General features: G+C 46.6%; 1 protein-coding gene across 7 annotated transcripts in view; it reads right to left on the bottom strand.

The window, feature by feature from the left end:
* Nucleotides 1-3,020: 3,020 nt before the first annotated feature.
* CPEB1 (cytoplasmic polyadenylation element binding protein 1) overlaps nt 3,021-24,681 on the bottom strand; it is a 58,549-nt gene continuing 36,888 nt past the window's right edge. For 5 of the 7 annotated variants that reach the window (XM_053272754.1, XM_053272753.1, XM_053272749.1 and 2 more), the window contains 9 exons: nt 23,847-24,064; nt 20,053-20,299; nt 19,816-19,929; nt 16,875-16,979; nt 13,279-13,415; nt 9,618-9,816; nt 8,469-8,563; nt 7,117-7,197; nt 3,021-4,394 (listed from right to left, as the gene is read on the bottom strand). In XM_053272754.1, the coding sequence (XP_053128729.1) occupies nt 4,284-4,394; nt 7,117-7,197; nt 8,469-8,563; nt 9,618-9,816; nt 13,279-13,415; nt 16,875-16,979; nt 19,816-19,929; nt 20,053-20,299; nt 23,847-24,064 (1,307 nt within the window). In that variant the 3' untranslated portion in view covers nt 3,021-4,283. The remainder of the gene's footprint in view (nt 4,395-7,116; nt 7,198-8,468; nt 8,564-9,617; nt 9,817-13,278; nt 13,416-16,874; nt 16,980-19,815; nt 19,930-20,052; nt 20,300-23,846; nt 24,065-24,681) is intronic. The other 2 variants (XM_053272751.1, XM_053272752.1) reach the window with 1 other exon arrangement.

Here is a 24,681-nt window from a genome sequence, read left to right as displayed (position 1 = left end):
TTTTGCTGCTCAGCTTCCTGCTTGCTTGGTGATCCCAGTACTGGGGCAAAAGTCCTGCTGGTTTAATTCCTATTATTCACAGCTCAGTTTAATTCACTGAGGGCAGCAAAAGTCTTGGTTTAATCCAGGGCTGTGTCTGCAAGCACAAAGATAGTGAGCAGAGGAATAGGGGAGAGAGAACTAGTTTGGTGCAGAGTGGATGCTTGTTTGAAAAAGGGAAGAACAATGTATTGACCTGAATCCAGGACTAAGTCTCGTTCCCCCACCTCGCCCCCAGTTCTTCAATTCAATTCCTTTATTACGATCACAGACCAGCAGAGTTTACAAATGGAAGTCCAACAAAAGCCTACATAACCTAGAGATTTATAATACAGTGGTTAAGCACAACCAGTTCTTTGATGTTAGAAATCAGGGGGTCATCTTAAATCCATTCCCCTCTTCCTTTTGAGTAAATACTAGTATAGCCTGTGTTTAACCACTTTTTAAAAGCAGCTCATCTTAAATTTAGAGTCATCTTGTATTCGGGTAAATATGGTACCTGTTTTTGAAAGTATTGTTACAAACCACAGGGGCACCTTCTCCCATGAACTTTATTCATTGTACCATCAAACTAAATATTCTACTTAACCTGCCTAGAGAGCAGGAGGCTGTGGGTTCGAATCCCCGCTGGTATGTTTCCCAGAATATGGGGAACTCCTATTTCGGGGATCAGCAATATAGGAAGGTGCTGAAAGGCATAATCTCGTACTGCATGGGAGGTGGCAATGGTAAGCCCCTCCTGCATTCTACCAAGAAAACCACACAGCTCTGTACAGTTGCCAGGAATCGACACGGTCACTGACTCAATGGCCCCCCTTTTCCTACCAGGTATGCAGTGCTCTGGCTTCCTCCACAGGGCCTACCTGCAATCCCTCCATCAGAGATGCTCCTCAGGTTTCAGCACCAGGGGAGCACCCAGCCCTGCTGTTTCTCGTTCATTATTCATGTCCTCCAGATGGAAACACAATGCCCTTTCTAGAAGCGTGGGGAGGAGTTTGCTAATCTAACAGCCGGCAAACCAGGCCCTTACAGAGAATACAGGCTCAAAAAGGTTTTAACACTCAAAATGCTTTGGAGTGTTAGCAGAACAGTTTTACCAGATTTTTATTAGACAGTACCTGCCCTGATTTGTATGGTCTATCACCACAGGGTATACACAACTTCGTTCAATGTAGCCTGCTGTTAAAGGTATACACACACACACAATTTCTGGGTGCTCAGCAGGATCTTTCAGGGTTTGTGTTTGTTTGGCTTCAAATCACATTCCTACCCAGAATGGAAAGTTTGATTTCACAGTGGAAAGAAGTCTAGCCCCAAGTTACACCCATGAAAGCTGGGTATGCTTGCTTCTATTGATGGGGGAAGGGTAGTGCATTTCCTAATGATTCCTCTAGACCAGGGCTTTGCAATCTTGGGATCCCAGATATTTATTTAATTTATTTATCACATTTGTACACTGCCCCAAACTTTCGTCTCTGGGTGGCTAACAATAGCATAAAACAAGTTAAAATATATACAAGAACTTAGAACACTGAAAGTCAACAGGGGATTATGGGAGTTGGAGGTCCAACTAACATCTGGGGGGGGGGCAAACTTGAGAACCCCTGGCCTAGAGTTTTCTGATGTGTGTCTACATCACTACCCATGCATTTCATGATTCACAATGAGATCTATGCGAGATAATTCACAACTCTTTGGAGCCCTTTTCCTCTGGGATACTCATGTGGTTGCTTCTTTGTAGCTTAATGTTTGCTTGTTCTGTATAATATATTAGTCTTCTATCTAGTCACTTGTCCCATTGCTGCTGACCGCTTGAAATTTAGGCAGAGTGGTGTTGGGGATTACACTCTCTTTGAAAGGTTTTGGGCTGTGCCTTTGTGGGTTGCAGCAGTAGCTTCAGCAGTGCCTGAACACTGAGATTACTGCAGGGTAGTTTCCTGCCTCAGTTAAGAGGGAAAGGAGACGGTGGCCACAGGAACTGGCCACTGGGAACATTCTCAGTGCTTCCCAGGGTTGCTGAAGCCTCCTCTGCTGGCAGAAGTGTGGTGAAAGATCTCCGCACCAACAGTAACCCTCCAAAAGCAGGCAACTACAATGGGAGAGGGGGTTATTTTGAGGAGGTGAATTAGAAGGCCGGTTTAGTATAGCTTCTTTCCACAGATCTGGAATAGCTTGACCAACTGTAGATAAAGGATGGTAGGAGCAGCTGTTTTGGAAGCTAAACGGAGAATTCCACGGGTAACGGAATCAGGCATGTTTCTTTTTCAGTGACTGTAGCCATAAGTAAAATTTCAAGATGCTATTGTATACATAGATATCCACTGGCAAGAAAATGTCTCCTACTGGATTGCCATATTTTTACTGCAAGCCCAAATCCTTAAATGCAAGACAGCATCTGAAACATGCAAGATGTCAGTAACAATCAGAAAACATCCCAAATTCTGATTCCATTACCGATGTACAGTATTTTGCATGTTTCAGACAGTAGTATTTAAGAATTTTGTAAAAAATACAGACTTATGTTATTTATTTATTTGTTCGATTTTTAGACCGCCCTTACAAAATAGCTCAGGGCGGTTCACAAACATCAAAGACCCTTTAAAACAATTTAAGAGCACTGGAAGGCCAGGCCGAACAGGTAGGTCTTTAGGGCTCTCCTAAATTCCAATAAAGAATTCACATTACAGATGTCTGCAGGGAGCGCATTCCACAGTCCAGGAGCGGCTACAGAGAAGGCCCGCCTCTGGGTCGCCACCAGACGAGCTGGTGGCAACTGGAGCCGGACCTCCTCAGATGATCTTAGTGTGCGGTGGGGATCAGACCGAAGAAGACCCACTTGGTGGCAACCACAAACGGCCACTTTTAGCCAAGCCTAAGTCTGTGGATCCCCGACATTAATGCTCAAACACCTCTTGGGAAGCTTCTTGGACATGCGTGCTTCAAACCCTTTGGAGACGCCCTGAGGAAGAAAGAAGCCAAGATCTGCTGCAACGTGTTTTATTATGTGCCAAGAACTACATCACAGCTTACTCCACGCATCTGTAGGAGAGTGCAGTCTTGCCTGCATATACTACAATGAGGTAGAGACTTCACACACTGCTTCACAAAACCCCACAAAGAGCAGCTGGAATATGCAACATCAGCTCAGCGGAAGGAGGGAGAAATCATGACATCTGGTTCTTTGGCACACAGCTTCCAATAGAGGGGAAAAAAATAAAACAAAATCAGAACTTCAACTCCCAGCACAATCTGTGGGGCTGTGCTAATACTTGGTACATCCTTAAGGGTAATTCTCTCCCTTCTGAACAGAAAGGGCTCCGAGGAACCCTTTCCCTGCCTTACCAAAGCACAGCCCTCTATCAGCTCAGTTATAAAAAGAAAATTGAAGTCTTGTGACTTTGTAATTAAAAACCTTTATCAAGCCCCCATTAAGTGCAACTTAAAGTGCAACAAACTATATACAGCAGCTCAAAGATCGTTTATCCGGTCCGGTTTCAAAATCCAAAAATCCTATCCTTGGTTGCAAATACTACTATTCACAACTGGGAAACTTTTTTTTAATTATTATTTAAACTAACAGCTCCCAGACACAAGTTGCAATGATGTTAAAAGCTGCCAGGAAAGAAAAAAATCTCGTCTCAAACGACTTAAAAACCATTTCAAGAGTGTAAAAAGGAACTGGTAAAAATCCTGGAGCGTAAAATATGAAATATGATTTGGTTTAAGTGAAGAACAAAGTCTCCTTGTTGTTACAGTAAAAAACACCAGCTGAACTTCCAGTTTATTCCGTTCAGATGGGGGGGGTTTAAATGAATGGAAAGGCACTGTATGGCAACTGCAAAAGAATGGAGCCAATGAGACCTGCATTATTACCATCAGTATTGCAAGGAATGTAAAAAAGGGCCCTTGATAAATAAGAAACCGAGGCGAAGGCATCTACATTAAACACCTTCTCAACACATGGCCCTTGATGCTTCTCGTCAGCAACAAGGCGCCAAAGTCTGGGAACTGCAGAATCGCTTGAGGGGCCCTCCCCTCTCAAAAACCCCCAAACAAACCCCGACAAAAATTCACTGTGCATTAGTGCAGAAACAAATAAAGACCAGCAAGTGCAAACGTGAAGGCAAGATTCCCCGTTAGTCCTTCAGACGGGCATCCCCCAGCCTGGGCCTGGCACCGTGGCAGGTAAACAGAAGAGCTTTCCTCTGCAACGGCAGCAGCTTCTGCTGTCCCTGTGGTGGGCTCTAGCTGGAGTCTCTGTTCTTCTGGTTGCGCATCAGTGGGCGGTGGTGATGCAGGATCTCCATGGAATGTTTCCAGTGCCAGCAGGAGCGGCAGAAGTACTTGAAGCAGACCTAGGCAGCGGGAGGGAGGGGGAAAGAGAAACACATGTTAGGCTGATGCTGGTCCTACGGGCTTCACACATAAGGTTGCCATATTCTGGCTTCCCAAATCTGGGGTGCCTAATCTGCATATTATGTAAACTGGCTTGAAAATAGTTTTTGAGCACAATCATGACTGCACACTTTGCTCCATAACTCTACTTTTACAAGGGCTAGAGCTAAGCTTTTCTTTTTAAATGAAAGCTGAAATGTGGGTGAATCTGGGTGGGATGCTTAAAATCTGGGTAAAACCCAGAATTCCGGGGGGCATGGCAACTCTGTTCATACAATAATGGCAACCTGTAGCAGGAACGAGGGTAGGGATACGCACAGGTTTGGCTAAGCAAGTGTGCAAGGAGCCTGCATGCTCATGAAGACACGGCTGTGGGACCTTCTTCCATTGAGGACTTCCCCGCTAACGTTTCATTGACTGTTATTTAAAGTTTTAATTGTTGGGTTTTAATGGTAAACCACAGAGAGATTTAGGGCAGTATATAAACACAACAAACAAACAGGCACCTTTCAAAGTGGTGATTCTCTCATAGGAGAGAGCAACTGGCCCTATTCAGTTCCAGCACTGGAAGCCGCCTTATATGGAGTCAGACCACTGGTCCATCTAGCTCAGGAGTGTCTATTCCGGCAGTGGCCCTCTAGGGTTCTAGATAGGGATGTTTCCCATCTTAACCTGGAGATGCTGCCAGGGATTGAACCTGGGGCCTTCTGCATGCAAAGCAGATGCTCTTCCAACTGAGCTATCTATGGCCCCATCCTTTCAGTGGCTGTTTGCTGGTGTCCATGAGCCCTTTGGGGGGCAGGGAACCTTTTTATTTTCTATGTAAACTGCTCCGAGAACTTTGTGTTGAAAAGCAAAAGAGACACGGCTATGGTTGCTTGACTCTCCAAGGAAGTGGCATTTGTGCAATGACATTTCCCCTCTCTGCAGTCTGGGGAACAGAAGTTTAAGAAGGAACTCAGACTAGGTGCTTGATTTTATCAAGGCTGTTAACTTACACGCGAGTCAAAGGTTTATTTTCTGGCAGGCCTGAACAAAAACCAAAGGCTATGCTGGGAGTTACCCAGTTGTCCAGATACATCTTATGAAGACCAGGGACTGTGGTAGTCCTCCTGCAGACTGGCATTTCCGTTTGCCCTAAGAAAATCTGCTGCAGAACCAGAGGGGCAGAAGGTAGCCTCCAAGGACACCATCCTCCCCCAGCACCTAAAGGAAAACATCTGCACAGGACCTCTTCCTAGACTAGGAGCAGAGATTCTCTGTTGCCAGGGGAACGGACAGGTACCAGCAGCTGGCCTTTGTGGCAGCAAGTTGCATGCACACCCCTATCACAGCCTTGCAATTGCTTACTCTGTTGCAGGAGGAGACTCCAAATTGTAGTTGCATTCGCAGTTTTCATTTAAATTGAGCCTTTATTTTACCGGTATATTTTATGTAACCTGTTTTATAGGATTTATTGTATTTTTATTAGTTTTTTTGTTTGTTTGGGCCTGTGTGCTATTTTACTGGCATGTTTTGTATAATCTGTTTTATTGCCTTTATTCCATTTGTTTTGCTATGGTCTGATGACCAAATGCAAATAAAATCTATACTACTATACTAAGTGGGCTTCTGTCCACCTCCTGCTCCAGTTGCCTATTCCTCCTCCGAGACAGGCAGCCACCACACCACAGGAAAGAGCAGCACTAGGCAACTATTCTCAACCCCCCCACCCCCTTCGGCTTTTATTAAAGCTAGAAAGCAATTGGCGGAGAGAGCAAGAGAGCACATAGCCTGGGCGCTTTCCAGACTAGACCCTGCAACGGGGTCAGGATGCATCTCGGAAGTGTGCTTCCACACTTCCTGCGTCATGACACTGCAGTCCTTACGGGGACAGCAGGGCGCCGTTCACATTTCCAATGCTTTGTTGCGAATTTAAGCACTGCAATAAAGAGCAAAGACGTCGTATATCCAGCGTGAAAAAGTTGCTGGTTCTTCAGGTTGTTAGTTGCTGCGAGACTGCTCCCCCTGCTGTTTACGATCCGAATGTGACTTGCCCAAACGGAGGCATTTTGCTGCTGTTCCAGCAGCTAGTCTGGAAAGCGCCTTGGACGGCTACTACAGCAACAACAGCTTGCCTCAGTTCCAGGTAAGCAGCAAATCAATATGCTGCATGAATGTCAATTACTGCCAACAGTGCATACCAACCTCTCCCAGTTGCCTTTTCAGCTATCCACAACTAACTAGTACCTGTTACGCACACAGCATGAAGCGATAACGCTTCATTGTGGGAGAAGGAATTTACCAGTGGACCAGCCAGGGTCTTTACCCACACATCACTTGCCTTTCGGCTTACAATGGATCAGCCTCTGCCTACTTCACAAGGTCATGAAGTCTATTTCTACATGTATATCCTGCTCTTCTTTCAAGGAGACCAAAAAGGGCTTCATGGTTCTGCTTATCCCCACAACCACCCTGTGAGGTAGGTTAGGCTGAGAGAGAAGTGACTGGCCCAGAATCAGCCAGTGAGTTTCATGGCCAGGTGGTGATTGGAACTCTGGCCTTCCAGGTTCTAGTCCAACACTAAGTACAACACCATGCTGGCTATCACTGTGCAGGGTCCTTGGGAGAGAGGCTAGCAGGGTGTGTGCCATCAAGAAAGTGCTGCACCCCCAGTTAGTTAAAAGAGAACAAGAACGTTACCTGGTCTCTGCAGAAGAAAGGGCCTGGTTGAGACCGGCAGACTTGACACATGGCATCTTCTAGATAGGGATCAATCTGAACCTGTCCAGGACAGAAGGGAAGGGAATTTAAAAAGACAGCTGACATACAGAAAGGAAGCAGCAGCAGCGAGGCTGCAGTTCATTCTGCCATTTTGCAGAGAGAGGGAAAAGGAGGAAGAGACTGGACCAGGAGAGGAGAGGCACTCCACAGGAACAGAAGTGGGTCGCCTAGGCTGGAAAAGTTTGCCTCTCCTGCAAAAGCAGCTTCAAGGAAACCCAATGGAGAAAGTAGCATTCAGTGTTCCAGTGGAATAAAGCTTGGTTGTATTTACCCCACCCTTTCCAGGCTGCAGGCTTTAGTGTGGCAGGAAGTGGTCTAGCATCAGATTACTTAGGATGAGAGTAGTCAAAGCAGAAACAAATAGAAATAAGCATTTCAGACATAATTTGAAGTAAAGCTGGGGCCGTTCATATTCCTATATCTTATGAAGTTTGGCTACAGTTCCTTACACACACACACACCCAACCCAAGCAGGGATTGTTCATACCACATGCTCTCCTGCCATCCTTCTGGCCCATTTTTAGCCAATGGGATTGCAGAGGGGGTGGGTGCCTTGCCTCCTCCCTATTCAAGTACTCAGGTAGAAAAGGAGCAGGTATGTGCGCATGTGTGGTGGATACCCTGCATTCTTTTAAAACATTACTATTTTTTAAAAAATCATACAGGTTTAATTCACTTCCAAATGTTTTGACTTGGATCTTCTGCAAGCCTATCATGTGTCTCTGTAGCCACCTACAGGCGGTTGTTTGTTTGTTTTAACACTGAGGTCAATGGAAAATTAGAAAAGAATTCATAAGTTGGGATGGGTTGGCCATGGAGCTCTGAAACCACACACAGTTGTAGCACAGGATAACAGGACTCTAAATTTATATTATATTTAAAGCAATCTGTCAATCGGTTGATAAAAATAAACTTTTTAGACAGGATGAGTGTTTCACTCCCCCCCCCCCATCAGTCTTCTGCAAGACTGCCACCTGATTGGAGAAACAAAACAAAAAAGCGAAATACCTTCCCTGTCTAAAAGAATTTACTTAAAATCAATGAACTGACCGATTGGCTTCAAATTTAATACACAGAGTCGCTCTACTGAGGGCTCCTCATGTGTCTTAAGGCCATAAATTTTTTACTGTGTCCTTTCCTTCCTCCAATTTTATGGACCAATTGTAGCCCTTCCTAGCTTTGTTCTGATACAAAGAAGAATAAAGGACGCTGAAGGACATAGCCAACAAACCAACTGGAGTCTAAACATTTTCCCCACAGGCACCCCTTACCTTTTTTGTGAACTTGGTTGTCTTGATCTCCACAAATGCAGCACTCACTGCTTTCAAGTAGCTACGCTGGTTGTTGAAGGTGACACGGCCAGATCCTGAAAACAAATTTAACCTATTAGGGTAACATGCAGCCCGAGGAAGAAACTGCATGTTACCACAAGGCTCTGTTTATGTGACTTCCTCCAAAGCCTGCCTTACAAGGCCAGAGGCAGCATTGCAAGTGGCTTTTGGCAGGACACCCACCATCAAAGGCAGGCATGCAGGAACCCACCATGTGAGGATGGGGCCGTAGCTTAGTGGTAGAGCACCTGCTTTGCATGAGGAAGCTCCTACGTTCAATCCCTGACTTCTCCATCTAGGGCTAAAGACAGACTCCCACCTGAAACCCTGCCAGTCAGGACTGAGCTAAATGGACCAATGGCCTGACTTGGCAAAAGGCAGCTTCCTATGTTCCTAACATAATTCATTGTCACTCATGACCCAAGAGCATAGGCTAGGATGAGGAAGGACCATAGCTCAGTGGGAGAACATCTGCTTTGCATGCAGAGGGTCTCAGGTTCAATCCCCAGAAGCATCTCCAGGTAGAGCTGGGAAAGATTCCTGCCTGAAACCTTGGAGAGCCACTGCCAGTCAGTGTAGATAACACTGAGCTAGGCGGACCAATGGTCTGACTTGGAAGAAGGCAGCTTCTTATATCCCTATGAAGGGGGCCTGGCCACCACCGGAGGTGTGCGGCAAAGAAGCCTTCTGGAGAGGAGAGCTGGTCTTGTGGCAGCAAGCATGACCTGTCCCCTTAGCTAAGCAGGGCCTGCCCTGGTTGCATATGAATGGGAGACTTGATGTGTGAGCACTGTAAGATCTCCCCCTCAGGGGATGGAGCTGCTCTGGAAAGAACAGAAGGTTCCAGGTTCCCTCCCTGGCAGCATCTCCAAGATAGGGCTGAGAGAGATTCCTGCCTGCAACCTTGGAGAAGCCACTGCCAGTCTGTGAAGACAATCCTGTGCTAGATAGTCCAATGGTCTGACTCCGTACATGGCAGCATCCTATGCTCTTATCCTGTGCCTCGCCTTAAGCACTGCAGTCATTTGGGCCACCCCCAACAGACACTGCCACAGGTTCAGTAACTGGTTCCTGATCAGCCTCACTTACCAATAGGATACTTGTGCTTGTCTGTGTCAATACCGGCATACACCACACCACCGAACAGGTCATTGAGGATCCCTGCCAAGGCCTCTGCATTCAACATCCCATGAAGGGCTCCCACAAAGACCGTTTTGCCAGGGTCAAGTCTCTGAGTTGGGCTGCGCACGAAGTTGCTGTCTGCTAGGACCCATGGGATCACCTGTACCTGAAGGAGGGGCAAGAGGGCGCATGTTAAAACTTGTCAGGATTTTGGTTATCCATACCCTTCCCTAAAAATTTGGGTTTCTTCAGAGCAGGATTTAGAACATATAGCCAGCCCAAGGTAGCCTGTTGCTGCCCAGCTGCACCATAATCATATTCTACTAGGCCCTGACAAATTCAGGAGCCAGACAGTGGGCACTAGAGAAGGTTACTGGACTTACAGGGGCACTGCTAGGTACTTAAGAGATCTGGGGACCAGGCCCACAGCCCCCTTTTTGATAATTAAACTCAACCATACCCCCTACCAAGAATAATTAGAGAGCTTAGAAACACATGTAATGTTACAAAACAGTACCCATGAAAGAAGGTTATGGAGGAGGGAGGTGGCTGATGAGATTCGGTGCCCTGAGCAATTCACTCTGGGGGCCCACCCCCGCTTATGATGCCCTTGAGACTTTGGGATGGACACTGTGGAGGGCGAGGGTAAATAGGCTTCCCTTTACAAGCAACATACTTCAAACAAAGAGGGCTGCCTGGGACAAAAATATTTTATTAAATAATAATTCTACCTCTGATTATCCTACTCTAGGTGCCATGGCTAAAATTCTAGGTGCCATGGCTTCCTGGCACCTGGGATTTGTCAAGCCCTCTTCCGAACCTGAATGCCTCCTGCTGCATTCAGATAATTGCGCTGTATACCAAGCAGGCCCTTAAGCGAAGAGGTATCACCTCTAGACTAACTGAAGTGTCAGAGAGCATCCCAGGATGGGCCTGGATAATCTTAACTTTAGCACTAAACTCAACACCAACTAAGTTGTGGGTGCACGTCTCCTAGAGACATGTCAGCAGTTATTTCAAGGTGAAATGCTTCTGAGACTCTGCTCAGCCGCCATGCCCAGTGTCCATTCTGAGTCACTCCTCTCCAGGCTGGAGATGGCTGAAGGGAGAACAAGAGTCACTCTCTGCCTGTTGCTCTTTCCTGTTCTGGCAGCATTCTCCGCTCTGTGCCAACATCATGCACTTCAAGGGGACACTGTCCTCTCCTGCCACTCAGTTCCTGTACACAGCAGACTAATTTCCTCTCTTAAAGCCTACATTTGTTACACATGTTTTTTCGGCACCAGGGATGGGAATATATGCTGTACCACAGAAACTGAATTCTGCACCAGGTAACAGCATGGAATTCCTCTAGAACTGGGCTGCTCAACTTCGGCCCTCCTGCAGATGCTGGCCTACAACTCCCATAATCCCTGGCTACTGGCCACTGTGGTCAGGGATTGTGGGAATTATAGTCCAAAAAGCTGGGGGTGGTGGCGTGTGTTTAAACTGAGCAGGCCTGTTCTATGCTGTGTGGACCTGACCTACCCACCGAAAGCCCAATTTAAGCCTCTCTTAAGTGGATACGTTTGGCAGACATTGGCTACATGCATCCGGACCTCTCTCCGTCACTGTAGGTAACAGAAACTTTTTTTTTTTTTTTTAAAGGGTTGATAGTAGCAAGGCTGTGTGAATTCCTTGCAATGCACGCTGAACAGAGATTGCTCCAACTAAGTTGCACGCAGAAGCCCAAGGGCAGGAAGCCAGAAAACCACCAGCAACAGGCTGTACTGCTCATGATTTACTGCTCACTGAGCTGCCACCCAGCACAAGGACCTATTGTTGAGGAAAACCAATGTGGCACCTGGCTGCCAATCCCAACAAGACAGGCTTACAAGCAGCTTCTGCCAACATCTATCGCCCCGTACAAGGCGTCATCAATAATGCTGCTCGCAGCGCATCTTGCTCACTGACCCCACTTGCAGCACAAACCCTAGGTTTAAATGGCCTTCCATTCAAACCAGCACCATCTCTGAAGCATCCCTGCACACACACACCCCGCCCCCTAACGTGAAATCCACAAGCTTGGAGTCAACCCACAAGCAGCCTGTGGGATAACTAGACAAACACAAAGCAAATCGTGTTTGGGAGCCAGCAGGGTGCACTTAGAGCAGACCTGCTCAACTTAGGCCCCCTCCCCCAGCTGTTTTTGGACTACAACTCCCATAATTCCCAGCCACAGTGGCCAATAGCCAAGGATTATGGGAGCTGTAGGCCAACATCTGCGGGAGGGTCGAAGCTGAGCAGCCCTGATTTATGAGAGTTGGTCTAGGACTGGAGAGACCCAGGTTCAAATCCCTACTCAGTCATGAAATAACCCATGAGCCAGGCACACTGACCATTGGTAACATCTCATTTAGACCATTGGTAACGTTTTGACCATTGGTAACATCTCAGAGGACCAATGCTCATAGTAATTTTAGGCAACGTCGACTGCCCTAGAGATGGAAAATCAGCAATAGCATTGTTGCACTTGCAGCTTTCTCTGCGTTATCACTCCTTTATCTCTGCCCCAAACCATTAGGGTAAAACCACAGCTATTTTTGCACAGAGGGAAGGGCTGGGGTCAAGGTTAGGACAACGATGAACCGACTGTACTCTCTCCATGAAATAATCTTTGGAGGACATGCCGGCCCATTTCCATTCCTCTGACAACACTGACCATTTTAAATAACTGTTTTGGAGGTTTAAAGACTTTAAAAAGCTTTTAACACACCATTGCAAATTTGGCCACTGCAGGCCTGACAGTCACGATAATAGAAACAGGGCACCACATTGAAAGCACTGCAGAGCCATCACCTGTTCCCCATCTGTAGGGGTGGAGACTTTGTTAAAAATCAAAATGAGCATTTATCCCCTGCCCCAGATGGTACCAATTATCACCAGTGTCCCCTCTAACAGGGATTCCCAGAAGTTGACAACTACAACTCCCAGCATCCTTGGAGAGGAGAGCTGGTCTTGTGGTAGCAAGCATGACTTGTCCCCTTAGCTAAGCAGCATCGGCTCTGGTTGCATATGAATGGGAGACTAGAAGTGTGAGCACTGCAAGATATTCCCCTTAGGGGAAGGAGCCGCTCTGGGAAGAGCAGAAGGTTCCAAGTTCCCTCCCTGGCAGCATCTCCAAGATAGGGCTGGGAGAGATTCCTGCCTGCAACCTTGGAGAAGCCACTGCCAGTCTGTGAAGACAATACTGAGCTGGATGGACCTAAGGTCTGACTCGGCATATGGCAGCTTCCTACGTTCCCATTGGCAATAACCTTCGCTTGGGGATTATGGGAGTTGTAGTCAACAACATCTGGAAAACTCTGTTAGAGGGAACACTGCCAATCACCCCAACTGGCTCATGTACTCACTGGGGAATTCTAGGCCAGTCATGTCTCTCCGAAGCCTAGCCTACCTAGAGCAGAATATAAATGTAAACAAACAAGCAAATCCATCCTTTGTGGGGAGCCTACACAGGGCGAGTCCCAGGAGGGTTTAGAGGCTGCAGCCAATGCTTCAAAGAAAGACCTAGACGTGGCAGCAATACCAAACTCAGCTACGAGATTTAAGGTTTCCGTTTTGCCTGTACAGCACCACTACTGCTCACCTCTTTGCAGCGCATCCTTCGGCTGGACATCTTGAAATAGTACTCACTCAGGCCACTGGGGCTCAACACATCACGGGAACAATTCTGGAGCAACGCACGCACAGATTTCTCCGACTCAAACACCAGGTAGGCATAGCCTTGGGGAGGAAGACGACAAGACGTGTGCTTACACGGCAAGGACTGTGCACGGCCCCACTCTCCTGGGAGCCCCCGTGAAGCACAGTCCGCATTAAGGACTGCCTTGGGCAACATTTGCCCCCCCCCCCCGCACCTGTCAACTACAACTCCCAAGATCCCTAGCTATGATTGTGGCTGGGGATTATGGGAGTTGTAGTTCAAAACAATCAGGAGTGACAAAGTTGCCTACTCCTGCACTCAAAGCAGCACAGCTGATTCAACCACGGCCTGCATCCCCCAACAATGTTTAGGCGATGCTACCCGCAGACCCACTGCCTAGTAGTCAGAAGTATGCTGCCTCTGGACATGGATGTTCCACTTAGGTCTATGAATGACTAGTAGCCATTGATAGACTTATTGATCCTCCCTCATCTCTCCCCTCATGCCAGGCAAGTGCAATGGAGGTCGCCCTCTACCTACAGCTCCTTTGCCACGAGCAGCCAACTTCAACCCACGTACAGCAAGCAAATGCCTCAATGCAAGGAAGGGGAAACCAGCACCAGTTCTTGTTCCAGTGCACAGAATCCCTCCTATTGTCAGTGAAGCCCATGTACTCATTCCCCATCACCATTTCCATTAGTGCAAGATGCAAGATTTGGGTCAACCGAACAGTTGTTTTAGATTCACAAGAGACAGGCATCCTCTTCTTCATTGAGGTGCATACTTGCTGGATAATTTCCCTCTAAAGTGCTCAAATGGTGTATGAGGATGGCAGGGTTGATCAATCCAGGCCACTAAGGGTATGTCCAGATAACATGATTGGGGTGTGTGCGTCAACACTATACTAGCCCTAAATTCATTCAGAGCCAAATGCCATTCATCCGGTTCCATGCAATGATCCACCTTAGTGGATTGGGAAGAGGCGTGCTAGGAAAAGATAGATCCATCCTCATCTAGAGAGCCTGCCATGGCAAGCACTGGGGTGGGGTGGAGTGGGGGGACGGGATCAATGTTCCTTCTAAGGCATGTGTGTGTGTGTGTGCACGCTCAAGTTTTTTTTGGATGTCCACTCAGTTAATTTTAGATCCCGCTCAGGTTGAATAAGGAAGCCTCTTTCTGAATACATGTGCGCACACACTGCCTTGATACTGCCACCCAGAACAAAACTCATTCCCCCATTGGGTTAAGAAGAGCACTGCAGGCTCTTGCATGCGACTGCAGGAAAGATTCCTTGCAGGTTAGTTACCAAAAACCTAAAATCATGACGTTTGCAAAGTCCCCTAAGAAGTTGAATTGCAGTATTGATGGATCTAAAATCCATCCGTTTTAAATATTTAGGGTTAGTTTTCCAAGCAAGATGTAGAATTCCCAAAGTAGTATTTCAGCAATCTTGGCTTTCCCCCGAATTAGAGGTGGACAGTTTATTCCGGCTGCTATCAAACTATATGAAGCCAAAGCATCAGCCCATCTCCTATATGGTGCCCAAATCGCCTTATACTCCAATTTTATGGCCTGAGAAACAACTCAAACCAAGTTTTTGAGAGGCTTATTTCCAGTGCCTTGCTGTGTGTGCCTAATGTGATTTTATGTTTAGAGGCAGGGGCACCAAGTGTGGAAACCTGGGTCTGGCTAGTGGTGTAAAGCTTATTTTTTCTCTTAAGTGTTTGGCACCTTTGATAGTGAAGGATGGCTTTCAATTGCGATGGAAACTACTAATAATGGAGAAATTCTATTCACTTGGATTCTCTCATGAGCTATTGATAGCGTGGGGCCATGACCTTGCCAAGTTAGCCCTCAAAAGCTCCTAGACACCGCATGCCAAAATGATCTGAGTTATGTTACAAAAAGGTTTTAATTTGGGAAACAAATATGTAACTCCAAACCAGCTAGGTACCTTAGCATGTTAATGGTGCCCAAGTACAGAAGAATGTTCTTGTTGACATGTTTTAATGCTCTCCTGTCAGTTCTGGAGGTTAGGTTTAAGCGGATTCCTTATGAGGAACAGGTATGCCCATGTGGAGATGGAGTATTTGAGTCTATAGTTCATGTTTTATTAGACTGTACTTTTTATTGAGGTTCTCATACTTCTCTTATAGCTCTTTTACTAAGAAATTTAGCAGGCCATTCAGAGGAGTTTTTTGTTTGCTTTCTTGCTGGCCATGATTTTGACATTACATATAATGAGGCCAAATTTTGTGTGGTGGCTAAAAGAATCAGACAGACTAATAATTAATCCAATTGTTACACTTTATGAATTGTTATTAATGCTTTAAGTTTTTTTTAAACTGTCTACTAAGTGTTGCTGGTCAGAGATTAAAATAAAACTGAACTCTGAATTTACATCAGAAATGGTAATACAAGGGATAATTCCAAATGAATTGAAATTGTCCAAATACTGGCATGGCTCCTTTGAGCATTGATATTGGCAAAGCATCAGATACTTCAAAACAGGAAAATAAAAGCATCTGAGGTGGAACAGTGGATAACTGACTTGCAGATCTTGGCAGCACATGAAAAAAACGTATAGCCTCTCTTTTAATTTGGTAGGGGTGGCAATTATATTACAGGTATTTGTGTATTGGATGTGGGCTTAAACTGGATGCATGATTTGAGAGAATAGTCATAAGTTGGGACAGTGAGGGTAAATATATATTGCGGTTTTATTGAATATTGTATTTTGATTGCTGAACTCTGGACATGTTTGTTTAATAAATTGCTAGTAACAAAAAAAAGTAGAATGCATGGGAAAAGACAGGAGTGCAATCCTTCAGGAGAAGCATCCTCTGCATTCTCAGATATGAGTGAGCAAAAGATGTCAGTAGTGGGAAAAAGAAAAAGACACACTAGTGTGAAAACACCCTGAGATGCCTAGATCAGGGGTTATCACCTTTGGTACTTCAGATGTTGCTGAACCGCAACTCTCATCATCATCATCATCGGCCACAATAAACTGGAGCTGGGTATGATGGGAAATGTAGTTCAGTAACACCTGGCGTACCACAGGTTGGGAATTCTCCTGCCCTAACTTCAAGTTAGTTGGGCCTGCTGTTCAAAGACTGTCATGTCTCAAACTCCTTAGGGGGGAATGCAGAGTTTTCTGGTTAGCATGTTAAAGCTGGCTGTAGTCATGCCCTCGATACAGATTGGGAGAGGGGCAGGAAGACTGTTCTGGTCACTCTTCCCAAACAAGGTAGGGTGTGTGTGTGTGTGTGTGTGTGTGTGTGTGTGTGTGTGTGTGTGTTTTAAGGCTCCAGAAGCCCTGCTCTTTCCCCCTTTCCTTGAATCCCCACCAGTGTACAGAGTTTCCCCTAAGCCAGTCCACAGATTACATTAATGGAAAGAACCTGCGTGTCACAGTGAGACCTCTGTCCTAAGGTGCTCCACCCATCCGGTCACCAGCATGCAGCCATGCTTGCCCAGTAGCCCTCAGTGCTCTGTATGTAGCATGGATAAAATTGTTCCTACCATGTCTGTATTACCTTTAGGCATATTACCTTTGGGAGGGCAGCGGGGGTGCTTGCTATCCTTACCAGGCCACTCCACTCTCAGCGAGCCAAACACACGGAAGGTGCTGATCAGACCCGCTGCAGAAAGGAGAGACGGACTTAGAAGAAAACACGAAGACGCCCCTGAGCCACATTCCAATGCACGGGGTGAGATGACTATGCTTAGGGTGGGCGGGGCTGTCGCTCAGTGGCAGAGCACCTGCTTTGCATGCAGAAGGTCCCAGGTGCAATCCCTGGCAGCATCTCAGACTAGGGCTGGGAAAGGCTCCTGCCCGAAACCTCAGAGAGCTGCTGCCAGTCAGTGTAGACCAGTATTCTAGATGGACCAATGGTCTGGCTTTGCATAAGGCACCTTCTTGTATTAAATACAAGAAGCTGTATGTATTAGATGTACATGTATTAATTAAATGTAATAAATAAAAAAGTGTATTCTCTTATGTGGGTGCCTGCAGGCAAGCTCAGCAAGCAGTTCCCGTCTAACCAAAAGGTGCCTAAAGAATCCCAGCTGGGCACATGGTACAGTCCTACAATTTTACAGACTGCAGGTGGGGAGAGCATTCAGACATCAAACCTCCACACTTGAGTCCTTGTGCGTGAACAGCTACACCAAGTCAGAAAAGAAGGATTCCAGTCTAGCCGTCTTCTCAAGTGCTTTTTTTTTTTTTTTAAGTACTGAGCATTTTTATGAAGAGTAGCATCCCAAACATGCTATCCCCCCATCTGCATTCTGAGTGGTATAGTCTAGACCAGTGTTCCGGATATTGCTGAAGGACAACTTGCATCAGCTACAATTTATTGTCCCTGGGGATGATGGGAGTTGTAGTTCAGCAACATCCGGAGGCACCCAGGTTGGGAGCCACCTGTCTAGATTTCATTATTCTTCTGAACGTATAGATTGTCTTCCACTGAGTCTAAGTACAGGCTTAAAGAAAGCAGAAGACTGACAAATACATCTAGGAGTGCAAGAGGTACCAGCTTCTGTTCTAAGCACTACTTGGACCTCCTGGTTCAGGGCTGCATCATTGGTTACTTTTAAGTGCTGGAAATGTGCCTGGAAAATGCTTATCCGTGGTTTTTCCCCCAAACCTTGTCTTTAGATAACTTAGCTGATACTGTCGTTTACAGAGTTTCTGTAGCAATTTCAAAGTTTTACCATTCTCATTTACCTTTACAGCCATCTTATAAAAGGCACAATCAAACACAGAAACAATTCTTATACAGCCATCCCATTGCAACCTCGAGGGTTCCCTTCCAGGAAAACCTTGAGGTTGGCGTATTCGCAGTTGGAGAGCAACAGAAATACATCAAAACAGGGGATTAGGGGAATTGTGGTCGGGAAACGACTGAAAAACACAGTTAAACATTTTTCCCCCACCCCCAGAAATTGCAAAAAACCCATGCCCAAATTGCCCCCAAATCTCTCCAAACCAAGGATACTCAGATATCTATAGGCGAGACCTGCCACAATCTCCCAGTTGCAGATACTTAAAACCACGATTGGGAAACCCACGGTTGGCGAGGGGTGACTGTATTATCAATGCCCCATAGCTGTTGCTTCTCTGTGGCTAGATCTCATGCTGCTTTCAAGATATCTGAATGACAGCTACAGGACAGACAGATTGTGTGGAAAACTCCCAGAGCTGTACCTCTGTGCGGGCGGGCCAGTTAGCCCCCTGCTCCAGTAATAAAATTGGACCACAGTTACTTGCTGTCCAATGCAGGGGATTTGAACTTGCATTTTCTATACCCAACCCAAGTTCTATTTACCACATGGATAGGCATGCTTTCTGTCCCCATCCCGGGAGAGTAACCTACCTGTGACCTTGGAGAAGCCACAGCCAGTCTGAGTAGACAATACTGAGCTAGATGGACCAATGGTCTGACTCAATATAAGGCAGCTTCCTATGTACACTACTGCTGTCAGTAATGACTGTGCAACACCTGAATTGCGTGAGGAGGGATCAATGCAAAACAGGTGCTCTGCGGTGCTTGCTTCTGTCCCCTTGGGGATGGTGCCGCAGCTCAAGTGGAGCGACACAAAGCTTCTGCTTTGTGTGCTGAAGGTTCCAGGATTAACCCCGATACCTCCTGATAAAGCTGGGGAAAACTTTTGCTGACGCCTTGGGGCATTTCTGCAATGGGGATTTTCCTTCCCAAGGCAAAGAGATTTGGGCTGGGCAGGAGGGAGATTCAGGTCACGACTTTTAACGGGCAGAAGCCTGCCCCTCCCAGCTGTGATTCCAATCCAGATGCAAGCCCCACACAGATGCTTATTATATTTTACACACACACACACCCCACCCTATATAGGCAAGTGGCATTTCATACAATAGACATATTGTCTACTTGGGCTCTTGAATATGAACATATGATAATGTTATTCTTCACATTCTCTGGATATACCAGGGGTTCCCAATCTTGGGTCATGTTTTCCCTCCAACAGGGGTTCCCAGATGTTGACTACAACTCCCAGAATCCCCAGCTGCAATGGCTTTTGCTTGGGGATTCTGTGAGTTGTAGTCAACAACATCTGGGAATCCCTGTTAGAGGGAACACTGCTTGTGTGGTCCCCAGATGATGACCGACTACAATTCCCATAATCCTTGGCCATTGTGGCTGGGGGATGATGGGAGTTGTAGTCCAGCAACCTCTGGAGACCCAAGGTTGGGAACCTCTGCCTTATACCAAGCTGAACCAGTAGGACCCATCTAACCCAGCACTGTCCACTCTGACAGGAAGTAAGCTTTCCCAATCTGACCCCACCAGTGATGCTTTAACTGGAGATGTCAGGACTGAACCTAGGACCTTCTGCATGCAATACTCTACCACTGGTGGGGAGAAGAGGATGGAGAAAACGGAGCCTTTCACCCCACCACTGCCCCTCTAGCTTTATGCCGACTTTAAGATTACGCACCTTCAGTGATATCCCAAGGAACTCCTCCCAAGAACACCTTACACGAGTAGATTGGATTCTTGTAGTTTCGGGGAGGGAGCTGCCCACTCCAGGTGCACGTCGCTTCATTCACGGCTTAAGACAGAAGCCATACAGAAAAAGGGAGCTTCATTCAGCAGCCAGAGAGAGCTTAGCATTGCAGTTCTGCCAAACCCAACCCGCCTGCCTCCTCCATGCCAAGTCAGACCCTGAGCTCACCTGCAGCCTGTTTGTGAAGTCTGGCTTCCCTCTCAATGCTGAAGGGGTCTTCTGGGGAGTCAGGCAGGCTCCAGGAAGGCCATGCGGATGCTCCTGGCCACTGCTTGGGCATGCTGGCTGGGGTGGAAGTGACTGCAGCCAAGGTAGCTTGATCTTGATCCAGGTGGGACCCTGCTCCATTGAGGGAATCTCGGGTAATACCACTAATAGGCAGGTAGGGCAGAGGCGGGGAGATACGGAGGCTTGACTGCAAGAGACAGGTGTTAGAAGTACAGCTTACACGGACAAGTAGGTACTGCAGGCCTGCTCAACTCAGCCCCCCCTCCAGCTGCTTTTGGACTACAACTCCCATAATCCCCAGCCACAGTGGCCAATACCCTGAGATTATGGGAACTGCAGGCCAACATCTGCAGGAGGGCCAAAGCTGAACAGTCCTGATGCACTGGCTCCTTGCTTTCTACCTACTCCAGATCAGGAGTTACTACCATTAAGAGCCATTCAGGTTGCTTGTTACAAGCAAAGAATGTCAGAAGGATTTAGTCTTCTGAACCAAACCAGTACTTTTCACTGGTTCAAAAGTGTTAGGGTCACTGGGATGGCAGCAGGGTGATAAGAGCCCACCCGCCACCCCCACCAGAGCAGCACTAGAGCCGTCAACAGAAATCCCAGTCATGCCAAAGAACAAATGTGGCACCCAGCCTGACACCACTGACTTCTACATGGGCAGTACAGTTGCCACAGACTACACATGCAACCAGAGTAGGTTGTATTGTATACAGCTGACAGAGGACAACACATCAGAACATCCACACAACCAGAGCAGTGGCACAATGCCCCAATAAACCATGACCAGTCTGTGTGGCTGAAAGGATCAGAGCCCCTCAAATTCAAGATCACATCCAGTCATCCATAAGAAGCCACCTTGATCTGGTGGACCCAGGTTGCAACAGAGATGAGTCCAACTGCTGGCCAACACCCTTTAGAGCCTGTGAGAATGAGTGCACCTTTCAGACCCGAAGCAAGTGAAAACAACCAGAACTTGAATCTGACCCTTGCAAATGTTGAAAATAGTTCATACTCCTTGCAAAAAACATACAAGACGCACATGAGGAGAAGGAGGCGGCTACTAGCAACACTCCCTCCTCCCGGCCAGCCATGTACTTTCAAAGTTCGCAAGGGTTGTTTCTGAAAGGGGACTGGCCTCCATCAAGGGGCATGGGGCAAGGTAGCATTTGACACCCCGCTTCAGGCATCACAATACCTTGGGCTGCTCTGGATTTCACATTTCTGAAGTTCTTCAGTTTAATAAATATTAAATTCTGCACAAGAAAAGCCTATTGAGTGTAAGATAGGACTAGCTGACTCTAGTGGATCCTGCAAAGCTACCATTTAAGGAGTCTTCTGGGTAGGACGTTGGTGAAGTTCTGCTCTTGGTTAGAGGAGGTTTCTAGCTCTCACGGAGAGGAACTTCAAAGTGTGGCCAAAGAGGTGCTAAAAGGAGCAGAATCCAGAATCCTTATTTATTTATAAGATATTATGTCTAAACTAACTGTTTCCCCTCGCCCCATGGTTATCAACCCATTTATTATTCTTCAAGAGCTGATAAGAAATTTTGCAATGGTTGAGAATTTCAAATATGCCAGGACAGGCATGTTGCACTGAACTATGTTTTGGAAGCATCCAGGATCATATAAATATTTAGTAGCATGCAGTTCAAATATGCTCATTAGCTGTAACTCTCTGGTCTGACACACATGCCTGATAAAGCTCTTCATAAGGAACGAGTAGCATTCCTGTTAATTGCAGGTCCTTTTTACCAGACCATAGCAAAAGGCATTACCTCTTGCCATTTGGAAGAGAGACCAGGTTTCGATTCCACTCAGAATGTTGTATCTCCAAGTCTGAAGATCCTACTAGTTGAATACCCAAAGCTTCAGATGAAGGCAGGATTAACTGACAGCTCAGAAACAAAAGTTGATAAAGTTCATTTTTTAAAGGGGGGAGGTAACAAAAAGGGCCTTTAATCCTCTGTATTCCACCTCACTGGAATAGTGGCCTTGTTATCCCACTAATGATCTTTCTTCTTCCCTGTTTACTACCTAGCAGAACGGTACATGCTGAATCTTACAATTAAACCACTTTCCTTCAGCCTAAGGCTCTTATTTAAGCCCTCTTATTTATTATTTTTCTATGTAAACAGCTTTGGGAACTTTTGTTGAAAAGAGATATAGAAATATTTATAGTAGTAGCAGGGCTCATGGGCAGCCCCCAAGTGCACCTCCGTCAACTAATCATTTATTGGTTAATAAGGATATTTTATTGTTTTAATTTTATTATCACTATGTTTCCGAGTCTGTTAAATTTTTTTAATTAATTTTAATTTTAACCTGTTCTAGTTATATATACTCTATTTACTGTTGTATAATTGTAATCTTTTTCTTTTGTTTTGGCTTGTGGCTGTAACATTAAAGAACTTGAACCTATTGGCCTACATGAAGCTTTGGCTGAAGTGGAATACTCTGCACAGTCCCCCAGGCACCAAGCGGAAACTATCATTCCCACTGCGCAGTTCTTTACGAGAAATGGAGCCCTCTTGAACCCCTGCACCATCTTGAAAGGCATACATGCAGTGCTGGGAAGTGTAGCCCTTCTTAGTGCTTTCCTCCTACAGCTCTTAAGAGACGGCACCATCTCTCTTAAAGGGCCCTCCCAGCACTGAGCAAAGTGCATTATTATGTGAAGGTCAGGCCAGTGAGAAACGGGTCTCACGGGGAAGGTTTTCTGCCAAAGTGGCCCGGCTTGAGAAATAGTGACGATCATCACCCAAGAAGTGCTCTACTGCATAAGCTGCATCTCTTATATCACCTCACAACTAGTTTTCTGATTACAGCAGGAACTTTGGCCATTGTGGCTGGGGAATGATGGGAGTTGTAGTCCGACATCATCTGGGAAACCAAGTTTGAGAATACTTGTGTTACAGTATTTGGCTTTTTTAAAAAAATGTTACATGTCCACTTTAACCCTTCCATTTGTCACGATTCACAAGCCTACAGTAAAACACATCTTCCTTCAGCCTCAAGCCTTTGTAATGAGCAGACACGAAAGCATTAGCATCTAGCGTCCAGCAGATCAACGGAATGGGGATCAGGAGCGATGGAGTGTGCAGTGTCCGTAATTCATGATCAATTCCGAATTTGGCATTTTTGGGTGCAGCAGGCTTTCCCTTGCACAAAATCTGAAAAAGTGTTCTAATGCAGGCGCCAACTACCATTCCCTTAAGCCACCCAATGGCGCAGCAGGGAAATGACTTGAATAGCAAGCCAGAGGCTGCCAGTTCAAATCCGCACTGGTATGTTCCCCAGACTATGGGAAACACCTATATGGGGCAGCAGCAACATAGGAAGATGCTGAAAGGCATCATCTCAGACTGCGTGGGAGATGGCCATGGTCAACCCCTCCTGAAGTCTACCAAAGAAAAACCACAGGGCTCTTTGGTCGTCAGGAGTCAACATCGACTTGATGGCACACTTTACTTTTACCATTCCCAAAAGCCATGTTTTTGAAGAGGAGGAGTTACTTAACCCTGATCACGTAAGGGGGGAGGAAGGGAGCCACCCACCTGCAGTTGCTCGGGTTCTCTTGTTTTTTCAGTGATTTGCCAGGAAGATGTCTGCAACCAAACACTGCCTTCTAAAACTCCCATTAGTCAATCAGGATTTCAGTGTTTCTGTGCAACTCAGCAGTGCCCACCTGCCTCAATCTCCCCTCCCCCAATGGAAAGAGAGAAAACTTACAATCAAGTCTGAAAGGTGGTCCGAGCCAGAGCTGAATCCACTGGTATCCGAGTCTGAGGGACTGCTAGAGCGCGAGTACAGGAGTGAACGGCTGCTGTCCAGGCGGGAGCTCCTCAGAGTTGGGGTTGGAAGGTTCTCCGTCAGCTCGGAGCCAATGGGGTCCAGAGGCAGGAAACCCAAAGGGGGCTTCCCCAGGGGATTGCCAAGCATGTTAAGAACTGCAAACAAGACAAAAGGATGAGTTATGTACACTTCCACCTCCACACGGCACGCCAGTTTCTATTCCCTTTAACCAGGTGGTGCTTGTGCATTCTCAAAAGAAATCTATGCAGGGATAGACCTCCGCGTGTCTGGAATACAGATTACAGCCACCCTCCAATTCAGCAAGCTTGTGCCAAAAACCAAGGCTGTCCCTACCGCATCACCTGCAAGGTTTAACTAGCGATGCTGAGCTACTCCAATGCAGGTGTCCTACCTAGGTCAAGCACACCGGCATCCAGCTCTCCTGGATGTAAAGGTGCCGACTTGGGAACACAGGAAGCCACCACCTGGGCCGGACCATTGGTCCACCATCTAGCTCAATATTGCTGGCTGGCAGCAGCTTCAGGCAGGAGTCTTTCCCAGCCCTACCTGGAGATGCTAGGGATTGAACCTGGGACGTTCTGCATGGCTAGGCAGGTACTCTCATACTGAACTGCAGCCCAATCCCAAGTACCTGCTTTTGTTTTCTTCCACTGAGACTTCTTTCAGTCTATCAGCCACAGCAAATAGTGCCTTGCCATCTGTGTATTACCCCCAAGTGGATCTTGCAGAGCATCAGTCAAGAGCCAGATTG

Source organism: Hemicordylus capensis, chromosome 10 (assembly GCF_027244095.1).
Source record: "Hemicordylus capensis ecotype Gifberg chromosome 10, rHemCap1.1.pri, whole genome shotgun sequence".
Classification (NCBI taxonomy): Eukaryota; Metazoa; Chordata; class Lepidosauria; order Squamata; family Cordylidae; genus Hemicordylus; species Hemicordylus capensis.
Note: the sequence above shows the minus strand (reverse complement) of the source record. Positions and strands in the feature narration are given on the sequence as shown.